Genomic DNA, 16787 nt, shown 5'->3' on the forward strand with positions numbered 1-16787 from the left:
AGGTAGTTATATTGGTGCTGTCACATGCAGGAGACCTGGTTCGAACCCAGTCAGTCACAAGAGCAAGATTAAAAGGAGTGATGACAGGGCTATTCAACTATTTTCTTATGGGGGCCAAATTGCCCTTTTTGTGACACTCCCTTTTAACATGTCCTGCGCAGCCTTTGAGGGTTCCAGAGAGTCTATACGTTCAGGAATAGCTTATATCCAAAACGGTTCAAATGCTATGTAGCAGTCAACATGCTACATTGGCTTCAGAAACCACCGGAAGCTTATTTGTATGACAGATACCCTTTCATTCTATCTGATCTTCTCTACCTTTCCTGGCTGGCAAAGTACCAGAGAACTGAATTTGAAAATGTAATCTGGATGGGGCTCCCGAGTGACACAGCGGTCAAGGCACTGCATCTCAGTGCTAGAGGCGTCACTACAGACCCTGGCTCGATTCCAGGCTGTATCACAACCGGCCGTGATTGGCATGCACAGTATGAAGCAATATGTGTATTATACCTTTTATTGTACATAGCGTCATAGTGAGGGACAGATTTAGAAGTTCCAAAATCATCATGATGAAAAATAAAAATATTAATGTTATTTTATTGTTTTTATTGCAACATTGTTTACAGTACAATAAATGCCAGCAATGTATTCAAATATATTGACATACAATAAAATAAAGACATAAAATGAAGGGCAAAATAGTTTAAAAGCACTTTAAAAATGATTACATTTCTCTTTTTAATTATCTGACTAAAACTACAGTTCTGGCTTTTTACATTATACAAACTAGATATGCATATTGAATATAAAGGGTTTACATTTATATACATTATTTAGAAATGCTGGTTGAAGTCGATATTTCATGAACTATACCAATTTCATTAAATCACACAAGGAAATGAGAGAACTGTATAAGGAGCGTTACCAGACAGTCAGATATCATCTCAGCCACTTTCTGAATGTCTCCCCCTGGTGTTACACATGGTATGTGTAAGGGCTGATCTGTCAGAGAATAACATACCAGTTGTATATGAAATCAGAATAACACAAACATGTTAAAATATGACTTTAAACATGGATCTTTATTTAAATAGAAACAAATTCATCCATTAAGCTATTAAATAAATGAGTAATAGATAGAGAGAGCAGAGCTGGCTGATCCTGATGTACTGTATACCGGCTCATGCAGACTGGTTATTCTTTAAGGAAACATGTATTAATGATTGATTGAGAGAAGAGTTTGTTGCGCTTTACAACCAAGTTTGACAGCACAATGATACAATACTCATATACAAAATTACAGCACTCACTGTAGTGTGGAATCTGTAACTTCATCACAAGGAAAACAACAGAGAGAGACAGGGGACATTCCATCTGACTACTGTATCAAACCTGCTCAACACCTGCAAGAGTTGGCAGACAGTCCCCAAAAGCAGCTACAGGGATGCTTAGAAACTGACCAGAAATACTATTCCACTCATACCTGACAACAGAGCAGTCTGAGATTATCAAAGGTTCATAGTCAGGCTTTGAATCTTATTTGACTAATTTGGTAAGAGTCAATGGGATTCATAAGCCTAGGATTTACACATTACACTTATGGTTCATGTATCCATTGATCGTTTCACAATACAATAGTGTATAAGTAAGTACCACAATTAAAAGACAGTAGAGCCATGTTTCATTTCAACAACACAGACACACTCACAATCCTTACAGTACATCCACTGTACATAATTGGGTTTGCTCCATACTGGAGCAGACAAACAGACACACAGCATGATCACACACCATGTACACACCATGTTCACACACCATGTACACACCATGATCACACACCATGTTCACACTTAAATCACTGCAGGGCTGCTGAACACTATGCAGACAGAACAGGAGAGAAAGAGCTTCAAGTAGTTGGAGGAAACGTCTTTGTACCATGTTAGACCTTAAATACATGTTGTTTTGTAATGTAACATACATAGGATTATACAATTTACTTAGGCTTTAGACGTTTAGATTTTTCAGAGATTGACATTTGTATTATAAAGGGTTGTCCCTTAAAATCATATCTATAAAACGTATGAGTATCTTACAAATAAATTGTTTGCATTTCAATTGATTAATGGCTATAGGAAGAAGTTGTACATATCAGCTGACAGTGCTATAACTAACCACCTACTTCGCAGTGATGTTAGAGAGGCGTTGATACAACATTGTGTGCTTATCATGGCACCATGTCACTAGTCTGAACTTTAGTTAGGGAAAAAAACATTCTTGTCCTGGAAATAACCATATTTACACACGTCATCCTTGATTCTCCACATAATGAATTGACACCGTGAATTTTCTTCATATTTTTGGGTTCGTCTCTGATCACGTTCAGTAAATGTTCAGAAACAACACAACAACAGACCCAGGTAGAGAGCCTCCTCCGCCACTAAGGACACTGGTCCTAGTGAGTGCTCAAATTATCTAAACATGACAATGCAGAGATATACAACCCCCACTGATCCAGGATCAAGTTAACGATAACCTCCACCTCTAAAATAGACCCTCATACTGAGATTATAGCCAGGCATTCCTTCAATTTTAGACATCAGAGCTGCTCCTTGAACCATGAAAAAGCTATTCTGATATGGTTCAGTGCAAGTAACAAAGAGACACACCAATGTGATATGATAGCCTTGATACTGTTGCTGAGGATAGACTCAAAAGGTCCATATTATACCCTTTATCAAATAAAAATTATACAAAAATAAATCTCTGTATACATATCATACTCTACTGTAATGGTAGAGTCAACCTACTCTATACACACTGTATACACTGTACAGTCGCATATCAGTTGTATGGTTCCATCCTCTGATATCTGTGAGGACTGAAGCCGAGCGTCTAGTAGGACGACACCTGGCCACCAGGGTGACAGCAGCACGAGTCACTGGATGATGCCATTGTCCAATAGCTTTTAATGCCACATTTCCTCAGCTATTTCACAGAATCTTGCCATGACCTAATTTCATGAATAAATTAATACAGTAGACTTTGGCTACAAATATAAAATAACTGTCCAGCCCCCAACGATCTGTTGTGCCTTCTTCTCCCCTACTGTTGAAGAAAGCTACGTGGTTGTTTAGACTAAAGTGTGGCAGTTAGATTCTTGCTGTGATTCACAGAGTACAAGTTTATAGGGTAATGGGTTATGGGTCTGGTCTGGGGGCAGGGCTGGAATGGGAGGTGGTGGCAGATTCAGCGAGCCAGCTTGACTTTACATTTGTTTCGAATGCACTATATTCTTCCAGCGGGCAGCAGAAACCTCCAGAAGACTGAACTCCCCATTTCTAGACACTCTGGCCCACTCTTTCTGGAGGAAGAGATAGTACATCCTCTACAAAATATGATCCATGAAAACACAGAGAAAATACCATACAGGTCTAGATTTACAACATAAAAACTGAAGACGGTAGAAGCCGTCTAGTGACCGCTGCTGGCTTTGCTACTCCCCGACGTCCAATCAATGAGGATAAAGCTCAGGCTCATTATCATAAACAGGAAGCCTATTCCAGCGAAGCAGGCAGCCTGCGAGAGAGAGGTAGATGAGAGGGAGAGAGAGAGAGTGAGAAAGAGGGAGGGAGAGAGAGTGAGGAAGGATGTGAGAGGGGTAATGCACATAGTTGATGACTCTGTCACTGAGTTTCAGCCTTAATGCACTCAAAGCTATTGAATCATTATTATTGTAGTCTAGGGCTTGTGTATACATTTCTGAATTGTAATTATGATATTAGAGTGGCATGACATTAAAACTGCCTTACTCACTCAGCAAATATATCGAAAGGATTCTGAATGGATGAGTGAATAAAATGGATCTGCATCGTCTATATTTAGCAATTCAAACATTGTTTCAGCAGATAATCTCCAGGCACACTCTCTGTAGTTATTCTAATCTAATTGAAAGCTCACAGTCAAATTCCTATTATGTTATATTCTATTATGTTATATTCTATTATGTTATATTATGTTATATTCTATTATGTTATATTATGTTATATTCTATTATGTTATATTCTATTATGTTATATTCTATTATGTTATATTATGTTATATTCTATTATGTTATATTATGTTATATTCTATTATGTTATATTCTATTATGTTATATTATGTTATATTCTATTATGTTATATTATGTTATATTCTATTATGTTTTATTCTATTATGTTATATTCTATTATGTTCTATTATGTTATGTTATATTCTATTATGTTCTATTCTATTGTTATATTCTATTATGTTATATTATGTTATATTATGTTATATTCTATTATGTTATATTCTATTATGTTATATTCTATTATGTTATATTCTATTATGTTATATTCTATTATGTTATATTCTATTATGTTATATTATGTTATATTCTATTATGTTATATTATGTTATATTCTATTATGTTATATTCTATTATGTTATATTATGTTATATTCTATTATGTTATATTCTATTATGTTATATTCTATTATGTTCTATTCTATTATGTTCTATTATGTTATATTCTATTATGTTATATTATGTTATATTCTATTATGTTATATTATGTTATATTCTATTATGTTATATTCTATTATGTTATATTATGTTATATTCTATTATGTTATCATCTATTATGTTATCATCTATTGTGTTATATTCTATTATATTCTATTATGTTATATTCTATTATGTTATATTCTATTATGTTATCATCTATTGTGTTATATTCTATTATATTCTATTATGTTATATTTTATTATGTTATATTATATTTTGTTATATTCTATTATGTTATATTTTATTATGTTATCATCTATTGTGTTATATTCTATTATATTCTATTATGTTATATTTTATTATGTTATATTATATTTTGTTATATTCTATTATGTTATATTTTATTATGTATTATTTTATTATGTTATATTCTATTATGTTATATTCTATTATGTTATCATCTATTGTGTTATATTCTATTATATTCTATTATGTTATATTTTATTATGTTATATTATATTTTGTTATATTCTATTATGTTATATTTTATTATGTATTATTATATTATGTTATATTCTATTGTTATATTCTATTATGTTATATTATGTTATATTCTATTATGTTTTATTCTATTATGTTTTATTCTATTATGTTCTATTATGTTATGTTATATTCTATTATGTTCTATTCTATTGTTATATTCTATTATGTTATATTATGTTATATTCTATTATGTTATATTATGTTATATTCTATTATGTTATATTATGTTATATTCTATTATGTTATATTCTATTATGTTATATTCTATTATGTTATATTCTATTATGTTCTATTATGTTATATTCTATTATGTTATATTATGTTATATTCTATTATGTTATATTATGTTATATTCTATTATGTTATATTCTATTATGTTCTATTATGTTATATTCTATTATGTTATATTATGTTATATTCTATTATGTTATATTCTATTATGTTATCATCTATTGTGTTATATTCTATTATATTCTATTATGTTATATTCTATTATGTTATATTCTATTATGTTATCATCTATTGTGTTATATTCTATTATATTCTATTATGTTATATTCTATTGTTATATTATATTCTATTATGTTATATTCTATTGTTATATTCTATTATTATATTCTATTATGTTATATTCTATTATGTTATATTCTATTATGTTATATTCTATTATATTATGTTATATTCTATTATGTTATATTATGTTATATTCTATTATGTTATATTCTATTATGTTATCATCTATTGTGTTATATTCTATTATATTCTATTATTATATTCTATTATGTTATATTCTATTATGTTATCATCTATTGTGTTATATTCTATTATATTCTATTATGTTATATTTTATTATGTTATATTATATTTTGTTATATTCTATTATGTTATATTTTATTATGTATTATTATATTATGTTATATTCTATTGTTATATTCTATTATGTTATATTCTATTGTTATATTATATTCTATTATGTTATATTCTATTGTTATATTCTATTATTATATTCTATTATGTTATATTCTATTATGTTATATTCTATTATGTTATATTCTTTTGTTATATTCAATTCTATTATGTTCAATTCTATTATGTTCAATTCTATTATGTTATATTCTATTGTTATATTCTATTGTTATATTCTATTGTTATATTCTATTGTTATATTCTATTATGTTATATTATATTGTTATATTCTATTGTTATATTCTATTATGTTATATTCTATTATGTTATATTCTATTATGTTATATTCTATTATGTGCACTTATGCTTAATTGTTTACATGCCCATAATAAACAAACCGGAAAGATATTTGTCACGTGGGCTCCCAAGTGACACAGCAGTCTGAGGCACTGCATCTCAGTGCTAAAGGCGTCACTACAGACCATGGTTCGATTCCAGGCTGTATCACAACCGGCCGTGATTGGGAGTCCCATTGGGCGGCGCACAATTGACCCAGCATCGTTAGGGTTTGGCCAGGGTAGAACGTCATTGTAAATAAGAATTTGTTCTTAACTGACTTGCCTAGTTAAATAAAATATGTGTAAAAAATACATAATCTTTAAAAACCAATATTTAACTGTAATGAGTTCCAGTAAGACATGACAGTAGTCTTTGGCGCTAGGGGACATCGCTCACCAGGATTTTGGGGGTGGAGCGCATGGGCTCCTCCTCTTCGGGTACGATGCGGATGTAGAAAACAGCAGGGAAGATGAAGATGAGGCAGGGGGCAGATGTGGCACCTGAGCGAGGAGAGGACAAAGACACTCTTTAGCCATTATGTCAAACAATGAGCTTCACAGAACTGTAGAATAACAAGAGCGCAATTTAACAGTGAGGAGGTAGCCTTGCGATGTCACGACTGTCAGAATGACACCAGCAGAAACTAAATAAATACAATACAAAAGGCTTTATTGGCATGGAAAGTCTTAAACTTAGTGTTAAACACAACAGATTACTGTTCACTCAAAAATACGAATGAAACTACTCAGAGTAGGGGACAATAAAATGCTAAAACTAAGGCATTATAATCCTTGAGGAAATGATTGAACCTTTCAGTTGCATAACGATCACAAGACTTTGATTAAGGTTTATAGTATGCATTCCTGAGGTGATTTAAGAGCTTTCCCCTAAAATGTCTCCAAATCCATCATTGAGGATTTCATGCATAAGGTCTAGGGCGAAATGAAAGATGCTATGATCATTAAACTGTGGGGTGGCAGGTAGCCTAGAGGTTAGAGTGTTGGACTAGTAACCGAAAGGTTGCAAGATCAAATCCCCAAGCTGACGAGGTAAAGATCTGTTGTTCTGCCCCTGAACATGTTCCTAGCACATCATTGAAAATAAGAATTTGTTCTTAAAGGGCTTACCTAGTTAAATTAAAGGTAAATAAACTTGGTTTACTGTAGAGTATGTGAGGGCAAATAGATCTCCGTCTGTCTGTACAATTACATTTCCTCTTAGTAAAGTCATGATGCAGAAGATTAGACTGCTTCATTCCAAAAGGGTCTGAATTAAAAATTGTTTTACATTTTGGCACAAATTTGAATTATGCATTCTACTGTATATTATACACAACTGCCTATGATCGAAAGCTTAGGAATGAAGATGATTTGTAAAAAAATTCAAACGTAATCAAGTACCAAACGTTTGAATTTTTTTACAAATCATCTTCATTCCTAAGCTTTCGTTCATTGTGCCCTTTTCTATCCAATGAAGTCCAATTTCAGGTAGCCTTGCCTTGCGTCATAAGGAATAGTTTCTAGAGATGTGCATTTTAAAAATTCCTACCAATGATGCCGAAGATGCCCAGGATGTTAGGCGCGAAGATGACCAGCATGTTGATGAGAGTGAGCAGGGTGACAGCGATGGCAATGTGACGGGGCCAGTAGAATGTCTTGTTGGGGAAAAACAACTGCTGGATGGCTCTCCTTACCTGATGAGAACATGAGGAGAAAAGCACAGTCGCAACACTATTCTTATTCACAGACACACCCTTTCATCAAAGAGGAGCAGAAAGCCACTGCTTTAATATAATAATATGCCCTTTTTACAGATGCGTTTATCAAAAATGACAGCCAGTTTACATTTTAAGTAAACATAATATAGTGCATTCGGAAGGTATCCAGACCCCTTCCCTTTTTCCACATTTTGTTAAGTTACAACCTTATTCTAAAATGGATTACATGTATTTGTTTCCTCATCAAAGTACACACAGTGTCCCATAATGACAAAGTGAAAACAGGTTTTTAGACATTTTATCAAATTTGTTACAAATAAAAACAGAAATACCTTATTTACATAAGTATTCAGACCTACGAGACTCGAAATTGAGCTCAGTTGCATCCTGTTTCCAATGATCATCCTTGAGATGTTTCTACAACTTGATTGGCTTTCACCTGTATTCAATTAAATTGGTTGGACATGACTAGGAAAGGCACACACCTGTCTGACAGTTGATAGTGCATTTCAGAGCAAAAACCAAGCCTTGAGGTCGAAGGAATTATCTGTAGAGCTCCGAGAAAGGATTGTGTCGAGGCACAGATCTGGGGAAGGGTACCAAAACATTTCTTCAGAATTGAAAGTTCCCAAGAACACAGTGGCCTCCATCATTCTTAAATTTAAGAAGTTTGGAACCACCAAGACTCTTCCTAGAGCTGGCCGCCCGGCCAAACGGAGCTATCGGGGAGAAGGCCCTTGGTCAGGGAGGCGACCAAGAACCCGATGGTCACTCTGACAGAGCTCCAGATTTCCTCTGTAGAGATGGGAGAACCTTCCAGAAGGACAACCATGTCTGCAGCACTCCACCAATCAGGCCTTTATTGTAGAGTGACCAGACAGAAGATACTCCTCAGTAAAAGGCACATTATTTTTTTTCAGCGGCAGGGACTAGGAGACAAGTCATGATCAAGAGAAAGATGAATGGAGCAAAGTACAAAGCGATCCTTGATGAAAACCTGCTCCAGAGTGCTCAGGACCTCAGATTGGACCGAAGTTTAACCTTCCAACAGGACAACGACCCTAAGCACACAGCCAAGACAATGCAGGAGTGGCTTTGGGACAAGACTCTGAATGTCCTTGAGTGGGCCAGCCAGAGCCCGGACTTGAACCCAATCGAACATCTCTGGAGAGATCTTAGAATAGCTGTGCAGCGACGCTCCCCATCCAACCTGACAGAGCTTGAGAGGATCTGCAGACAAGAATGGGAAAATTCCCAAAATACAGGTGTGCCAAGCCTGTAGCATCTTACCCAAGAAGACTCAAGGCTGTAATCGCTGCCAAAGATGCTTCAACTAAGTAATGAGTAAAGGGTCTGAATATTATGTAAATGTGATATTTACGTTTGTTTTTGTATAAATTTGCAACAATTTCTAAAAAACAGTTTTTGCTTTGTCATTATATGGTATTGTGTGTAGATTAATGAGGAAATACATGTTTTTTCAATCCATTTTAGAATAAGGCTGTTACGTAAAAAATTTGGAAAATGGATACTTTCTGAATACACTGTACATCTTTACTTACACAGTTTCATTGAGCCAGACACCATTTGTGCTGAGGTAACTAGGCTACTCACAGGGAAGAGCACTATGGGGACGGTGAGTGTGACAGCAGTGAGCACGGCCAGACGGACACACAGGATCAGGGTGTCGTACGGGTCCAGACGGCTGTAGGTGTGCAGCAGCTCTGACTCCACCTCACCTATAGGGGGCAGACACACAGGAGGAGGGCTTAGAGAAGCATCAATAACCACCAACTCCAGTAAGAGCAGAAAATGTAGTACAAATTATATGCAACATATCATTCACAACCATGTTTTTTCCATCAGAAGGCATACAAAATCTGTCTTACACGTTAGATGCTGCTCATCATTTTTCTCAGAGCCTTATACTGAGATATAGGTAACTGCCAAAATAAAGGAAATACCAACATCAAGTGTTTTAATAGGGCGCTGGACCACCACGAGCCAGAACGGCTTCAGTGCACCGTGGCATAGATTCTACAAGTGTCTGGAAATCTATTGGAGGGATGCGACACCATTCTTCCACCAGAAATTCCAGAACTTGGTGTTTTGTTGATGGTGATGGAAAACATTGAGATCTGGAGATAATTTTCATGCTCATCAAACCATTCAGTGACCACTCGTGCCCTTTGGATGGGGGCATTGTCATACTATCGCAGCATAGCCATGGTAGCCAAAATAACGGCCTGCCCAGAATTATACCCTAAGCATGAAAGGATGTTAATTGTTTAATTAACTCAGGAACCACACCTGTGTGGAAGCACCTGCTGTCAATATACTTTGTATCCCTCATTTACTCAAGTGTTTCCATTATTTTGGCTACCATGGCTATGCTGCCATAGTATGACAATGCCCCCATCCAAAGGGCATGCATGGTCACTGAATGGTTTGATGAGCATAACGGTGTTTTCGTTATCTGTATATACTACAGTAATATACTGCTCTGACTGTGCTTATAACAATGTCATAGAATAGAATCACTGGGATATTACAAACCGGTCTGACATGAACAATGGCCACTAGGAGGAGTAGTTACTTCATTATGTTTCTCTACCACTATCTACATGACCCATCGTCCCATCTGAGACTAACTAACTGATTTTATAACAGCCTCTCAAGCCTAAAAGAGCTGTGTCCATGCAAATGGATTGCAAACGTGAGAAGTGGCTTTGCTGTTAGTGAAATGAACTAGCCTGAAACTCATGTAAAATGGGCCTGAGAAAAAGCATGAGATTCAGCAGCAGGATGAGCAGCAGTGAAAAGAGAGAGAGAGAGACGGAGAGAAAACGGGAGAGGGAGACAAAGAGAGATAAAAGGAAGGGGGGAGAGAGAGAACATGGGAGAGAGACAGAGAGAGAGACAGAGAGAGAGATAGAGAGAGAGGGAGAGAGAGAACAGGGGAGAGGGAGAGAGAGAGAACAGGGGAGAGGGAGCGAGAGAGAGAACAGGGGAGAGGGAGCGAGAGAGAGAGAGAACATGAGAGAGAGAGAGAGAGAGAGAGAGAACAGGGGAGAGGGAGCGAGAGAGAGAGAGAGAGAGAGAACAGGGGAGAGGGAGAGAGAGAGAGAGCATGAGAGAGAGAGAACATGAGAGAGAGAGAGAGAGAGAACATGAGAGAGAGAGAGAGAGAACAGGGGAGAGCGAGAGAGAGAGAGAGAGACAGAACAGGGGAGAGAGAAAGAACAGGGGAGAGGGAGCGAGAGAGAGATAGGGAACAGGGGAGTGGGAGAGAAAGAGGTAATGACATGGAGGTGAGGTGCCTCACCATAAAAGGTCAGGTATCCAAACAGAGCAGCCAGGAAGTACATGGTGTACATGACTACAATGGAGATGTTGGACACATGCTGCATCCTTTGCTTGGTGGGGCTGAAATCAGAGAATATTGCATGATGTGATGTCACACACACTTACACACAGCATACACACAGACACACCAACATACCCACAAAGACACAAACAAAAAAGGCCAGTTTTATCTTTTGTCATCATACTGTACTTTGACTGAGATTGTTTCAGAAGTTACATAAGATCCAAGACTCAAAGGAATGTAATATTGTGGCTGAACACGTCAGATGAATCTAAAGAGACAGATGTTATAGTGGGTTCAACAAGGCAGCAGGATGATTATCCAGATTATGATCAGGCTAGCCATGTGTATTTACACATGGCATTACTGAGAATGCAAGGCAGTGTGCTATATGACACAGGCATATGAGTAGCCAAGCACATAGCTGACATAATGATTTTCCTATCTGCAGTGTGACTGAACTGAATTCAGGGTCCAATAGTAAACAGCTACAGCGCTGCATCCTGTTGCAAGTGGAGCACCTACTTTTTGAGCTCGGTGTAGATGGGCAGGACCTCAGGGTGGCACACAAAGGCAAATGCCAGGATTGGGATGGTGTAGGCCGTCTGGAAAAAATAGAACACTATGAAGTATGTTTGGACATTTTATTAGGATCCCCAATAGCTGTTGCAAAAGCAGCAGCTACTCTTCCTGGGGTCCACACAAAATATGAATCATAATACAGAATGACATAATACAGAACATCACTAGACAAGAACAGCTCAAGGACAGAACTACATACATTTTAAAAAGGCACACGTAGCCTACATATCAATGCATACATACAAACTATCTAGGTCAACTAAGGGAGAGACGTTGTGCCACGGGGTGTGGCTTTATCTGTTTTTTGAAACCAGGTTTGCTGTTTATTTGAGCAATATGAGATGGAAGTTCCATGCAATAAGGGCTCTGTATAATACTGTACGCTTTCTTGAATTTGTTCTGGATTTGGGGACTGTGAAAAGACCCCTGGTGGAATGTATGGTGGGATAAGTGTGTGTGTCAGAGCTGTGTGTAAGTTGACTATGTAAACAATTTTGGGATTTTCACACATTAACACATTAATGTTTCTTACAAAAAGAAGAAGTGATGCAGTCAGTCTCTCCTCAACTTTTAGCCAAGAGAGACTGGCATGCATAGTATTTATATTAGCCCTCTGATTACAATGAAGATCAAAATGTGCCGCTCTATTCTGGGCCAGCTGCAGCTTAACTAGGTCTTTCCTTGCAGCACTCAACCATAATCAAGATAAGATAAAACTAGAGCCTGCAGGACTTGCTTTGTGGAGTGTGGTGTCAGAAAATCAGAGCATCTCTTTATTACAGACAGGCCTCTCCCCAACTTTACAACCATTGAATCTATATGTTTTGACCGTGACAGTTTACAATCTAAGGTAACACCAAGTCATTTTGTCTTAACATTTTGTTCAACAGCCATACCATTCATTACCAGATACAGCTGAGGTCTAGAACTTAGGGAATGATTTGTACCAAATACAATGCTCTTAGTTTTAGATGTTCAGGACCAGTTTATTACTGGCCACCCACACAGTCACCATGGATAAGGCTGCACCAGCCCCAGCCGTCTTACCCCCAACCCATCGTTTTACTAGCCATTACAGCCTTGACGCACACATCACACAGAGCTAATTGTTTCCCTGTGATTAACTTGGAACTACTGACCAGCTTTATCCGGCTAACCGATGCCTGGGCTGTAAGCTGATCAGCAGGAGGGATTGGCCTAACTAGCCTGGGTGACTAAGGAAATCTCACACATCTTTAAGGGATGCTAATAACAGGATTATATATGTATAACAATAGGATTATATATACATACTAGTCAATACTCTACCGCTAATTCTTCAGTGTATGACTGACTACAAAAGACCACAACTATACTGTTACTATTAGTACGGCATAATATGTATATCATACATAATGGCAATTGATGTATTTAACCACTTCAATAGCCCTAGAGTAGAATAGGCGTAGACATTGCCATAGTCAGACATCATGAGTCACAGAAATGCCAGGCCTTTCCATCAGGGTCATTTTCATAGAATTAACCCACAGAGAGAGGACTGTTATGAGTCTGATAACCCTAACCCAGAGTTGGCTCACAGAGAGAGAACTGTTACTGTGTCTGATAACCCTAACCCAGAGTTGGCTCACAGAGAGAGAACTGTTACTGTGTCTGATAACCCTAACCCAGAGAGAGAGGACTGTTACTGTGTCTGATAACCCTAACCCAGAGTTGGCCTACAGAGAGAGGACTGTTACTGTGTCTGATTACCCTAACCCAGAGAGAGAGGACTGTTACTGTGTCTGATAACCCTAACCCAGAGTTGGCCCACAGAGAGAGAACTGTGTCTACCAGAGAGAGAGGACTGTTACTGTGTCTGATAACCCTAACCCAGAGTTGGCCCACAGAGAGTGGACTGTTACTGTGTCTGATAACCCTAACCCAGAGTTGGCCCACAGAGAGAGGACTGTTACTGTGTCTGATAACCCTAACCCAGAGAGAGAGGACTGTTACTGTGTCTGATAACCCTAACCCAGAGAGAGAGGACTGTTACTGTGTCTGATAACTCTAACCCAGAGAGAGAGAGAACTGTTACTGTGTCTGATAACCCTAACCCAGAGAGAGAGAGAGAACTGTTACTGGGTCTGATAACCCTAACCCAGAGAGAGATAGGACTGTTACTGTGTCTGATAACCCTAACCCAAGGAGAGAGAGGACTGTTACTGTGTCTGATAACCCTAACCCAGAGTTGGGCCAAAGAGAGAGAGAACTGTTACTGGGTCTGATACAGCCCCAAAGACTGACGTGAGTCCCTGAGTGGTTCTACTCTCTAGTCAGACGGGAGCTGGCATTTCAGTCTGGTAACACAGACAATAAATCAATCAAATGCATTTATAAATCAATTTTTACATCAGTAGATGTCACAAAGTGCTGATACAGAAAACCAGAAGCATGGTGGCCAAGAAAAACTCCCTAGAAAGGCAGGAATCTAGGAAGAAGCCTAGAGAGGAACCAGGCTCTGAGGGGTGGCCAGTCCTCTTCTGGCTGTGCCCAGTGGAGATTATAAGAGTACATGGCCATTAAGGCCAGATCGTTCTTCAAGATGTTCAAACTTTCATAGATGACCAGCAGGGTCAAATAATAATCAGAGTGGTTATTGGGAGTGCAACACGTCAGCACCATAGCCGAGCATTCAGAGGTCGAGACAGCAGGTGCGAGAGAGCGAGAGAGCGAGAGAGCGAGAGAGCGAGAGAGAGAGAGAGAGAGAGCTAGAGAGAGAGCTAGAGCGAGAGCACTGAGAGGCTGAACCCTAACCTTCACATGATGGATAATCCTATTGCATCCTATTCAGACGTGCATTACTCTTTCTGGAGCACAAGGGTCTGATGAATGCAGTGTGACTCAACACAGTGGGATTGTTCATAGCACAAACAGGTTAGTGTAAATTATAGATTCTTCCCATTGTCATTAGCAACATGCTACATTTTTACTTGAATAACAGGGCTGGAATGGATGGACTGATGGAGCTGACTATACAGGAACCCACCTGTGAGTTGAGGTTGACCATTTTCGGAATGCAGGCTGGGTTGTAACCAGTGTCATTGGTAACAGAAGTCACACTGGCTGTGCTGTTAAAGGTAAAGTCCGAAAAGGGACAGTGGGTGTGGAACTTCTTATAAATGACCTGTGGAGAGGAAAGAGGAGTTGGGTGGATGAGAGGAGGAGCCTGGAGGAAACTGGGCCTGCATACATAATACTAGTCTACACAGAAAGGCTGGAAATATGTTAGGGCCCAGCCAGGGACAGAGAGCAGTGGGAATGTATTAGAGCACAGCACTAAAACTAGGTCAGAGAAACACACACATATGGACACACACACACAAATGCCGTTTGAAACTGCTGGTTACACAACTTGTCCACAAAAATCTGAGAGGAGAGTGGAATATTAAAGAGGTTGAACCGCTGATCAAATCAAATCAAATGTTATTTGTCACATACACGCGTTTAGCAGATGTTATTGCCGGGGGTAGCGAAATGCTTGTGTTTCTAGCTCAAACAGTGATGTAATATCATTCATCAATGTTTATGATGAGTATTTCTGTAATTTGATGTGGCTCTCTGCACTTTCACCGGATGTTTGTTTGAGACAATGTATTTCTGAACATAACGCACCAATTTCAAATGAGGTTTTTGGACATAGAAATGAACTTTATCGAACAAAACACACATTTATTGTCTAACATGGAGTCCTGGGAGTGCCATCCGGTGAAGATCAAAGGTTAGGGATTCATTTTAACGCTATTTCTGTATTTTGTGACTCCTCTCCTTCTTTGGAATATGGCTGTATGTTTTTCTGTGGCTAGGCGCTGACCTAACATAATCGAAAGGTGTGCTTTCGCCGTAAAGCCTTTTTGAAATCAGACACTGTGGCTAGATTAACAAGACGTTTATCTTTAAAATGGTGTATAATACTTGTGTGTTTGAGGAATTTTAATTATGAGATTTCTATTGTTTTGAATTTGGCGCCCTGCAATTTCACTGGCTGTTGGCGAAGTGGGACGCTACCGTCCCACATATCCCAGAGAAGATAAATGCGGTGGTATGCACTTTCAGCTTTGTGCGAATGCTGCCATCAATCCATGGTTTCCAGTTTTCATAAAGTCCAGTGAAGTTCCTTGATGGCCGTCTTGGTATCCGCTTGGATGTACACGGCTGTGACGATAACCGAGGAGAGTTCACTTGGGAGATAATATGTTCGGCATTCGATTGTGAGGAATTCTAGATCAGGTGAACAAAAGGACTTGAGTTCCTGTATGTTGTTACAATTACACCATGAGAGTCGATAATCATGAAACATACAGCCCCGCCCTTCTTCTTACCGGAGAGATATTTATTCCTGTCGCCGCGATGCACTGAAAATCTTGTTGGCTGTATGGACTCCAACAGCATGTCCTCAGCTAGCCATGTTTCCGTGAAACTGAGTATGTTACAATCCCAGATATCTCTTTGGAAAGCAACTCTTGCCCAGATTTCGTCAACTTTGTTAACTAGGGACTGGACATTAGCGAGCAATATACTCGGGAGCGGTGGGTGGTGTGCGCGCATCCGAAGCCTCACTAGAAGACCGCTCCGGCACCCTCTCCTCTGGTGGTGTCGTTTTGGGTCGGCCTCTGGAATCACTTTGTCTGCCCTGGGAGATGCAGACAAAGGATCCACTTTGGGAAAGTCGTATTCCTGGTCGTAGTGCTGGTTGTGCTGGTAAGTTGACGTCTCTCTGATATTCAATAGTTCTTCCCGGGTTGTATGTAATAACACTTAAGGTTTTCTGGG

At 38.1% G+C, this 16787-nt stretch overlaps 1 protein-coding gene across 2 annotated transcripts in view; it reads right to left on the reverse strand.

Moving 5' to 3' along the window:
• Positions 1-588: 588 nt before the first annotated feature.
• Positions 589-16787, reverse strand: part of LOC110528155 (sodium-coupled neutral amino acid transporter 3) — a 67829-nt gene continuing 51630 nt past the window's right edge. For both annotated transcript variants that reach the window (XM_036983702.2, XM_036983703.2), the window contains 7 exons: positions 15004-15141; positions 11922-12001; positions 11355-11455; positions 9644-9768; positions 7861-8005; positions 6709-6812; positions 589-3576 (listed from right to left, as the gene is read on the reverse strand). In XM_036983702.2, coding sequence (XP_036839597.2) covers positions 3472-3576; positions 6709-6812; positions 7861-8005; positions 9644-9768; positions 11355-11455; positions 11922-12001; positions 15004-15141 — 798 coding nt within the window. In that variant the 3' untranslated portion in view covers positions 589-3471. The remainder of the gene's footprint in view (positions 3577-6708; positions 6813-7860; positions 8006-9643; positions 9769-11354; positions 11456-11921; positions 12002-15003; positions 15142-16787) is intronic.

The sequence above is a fragment of the Oncorhynchus mykiss genome, chromosome 7, assembly GCF_057628025.1.
Source record: "Oncorhynchus mykiss isolate SJ-2025 chromosome 7, ASM5762802v1, whole genome shotgun sequence".
Lineage (NCBI taxonomy): Eukaryota > Metazoa > Chordata > Actinopteri > Salmoniformes > Salmonidae > Oncorhynchus > Oncorhynchus mykiss.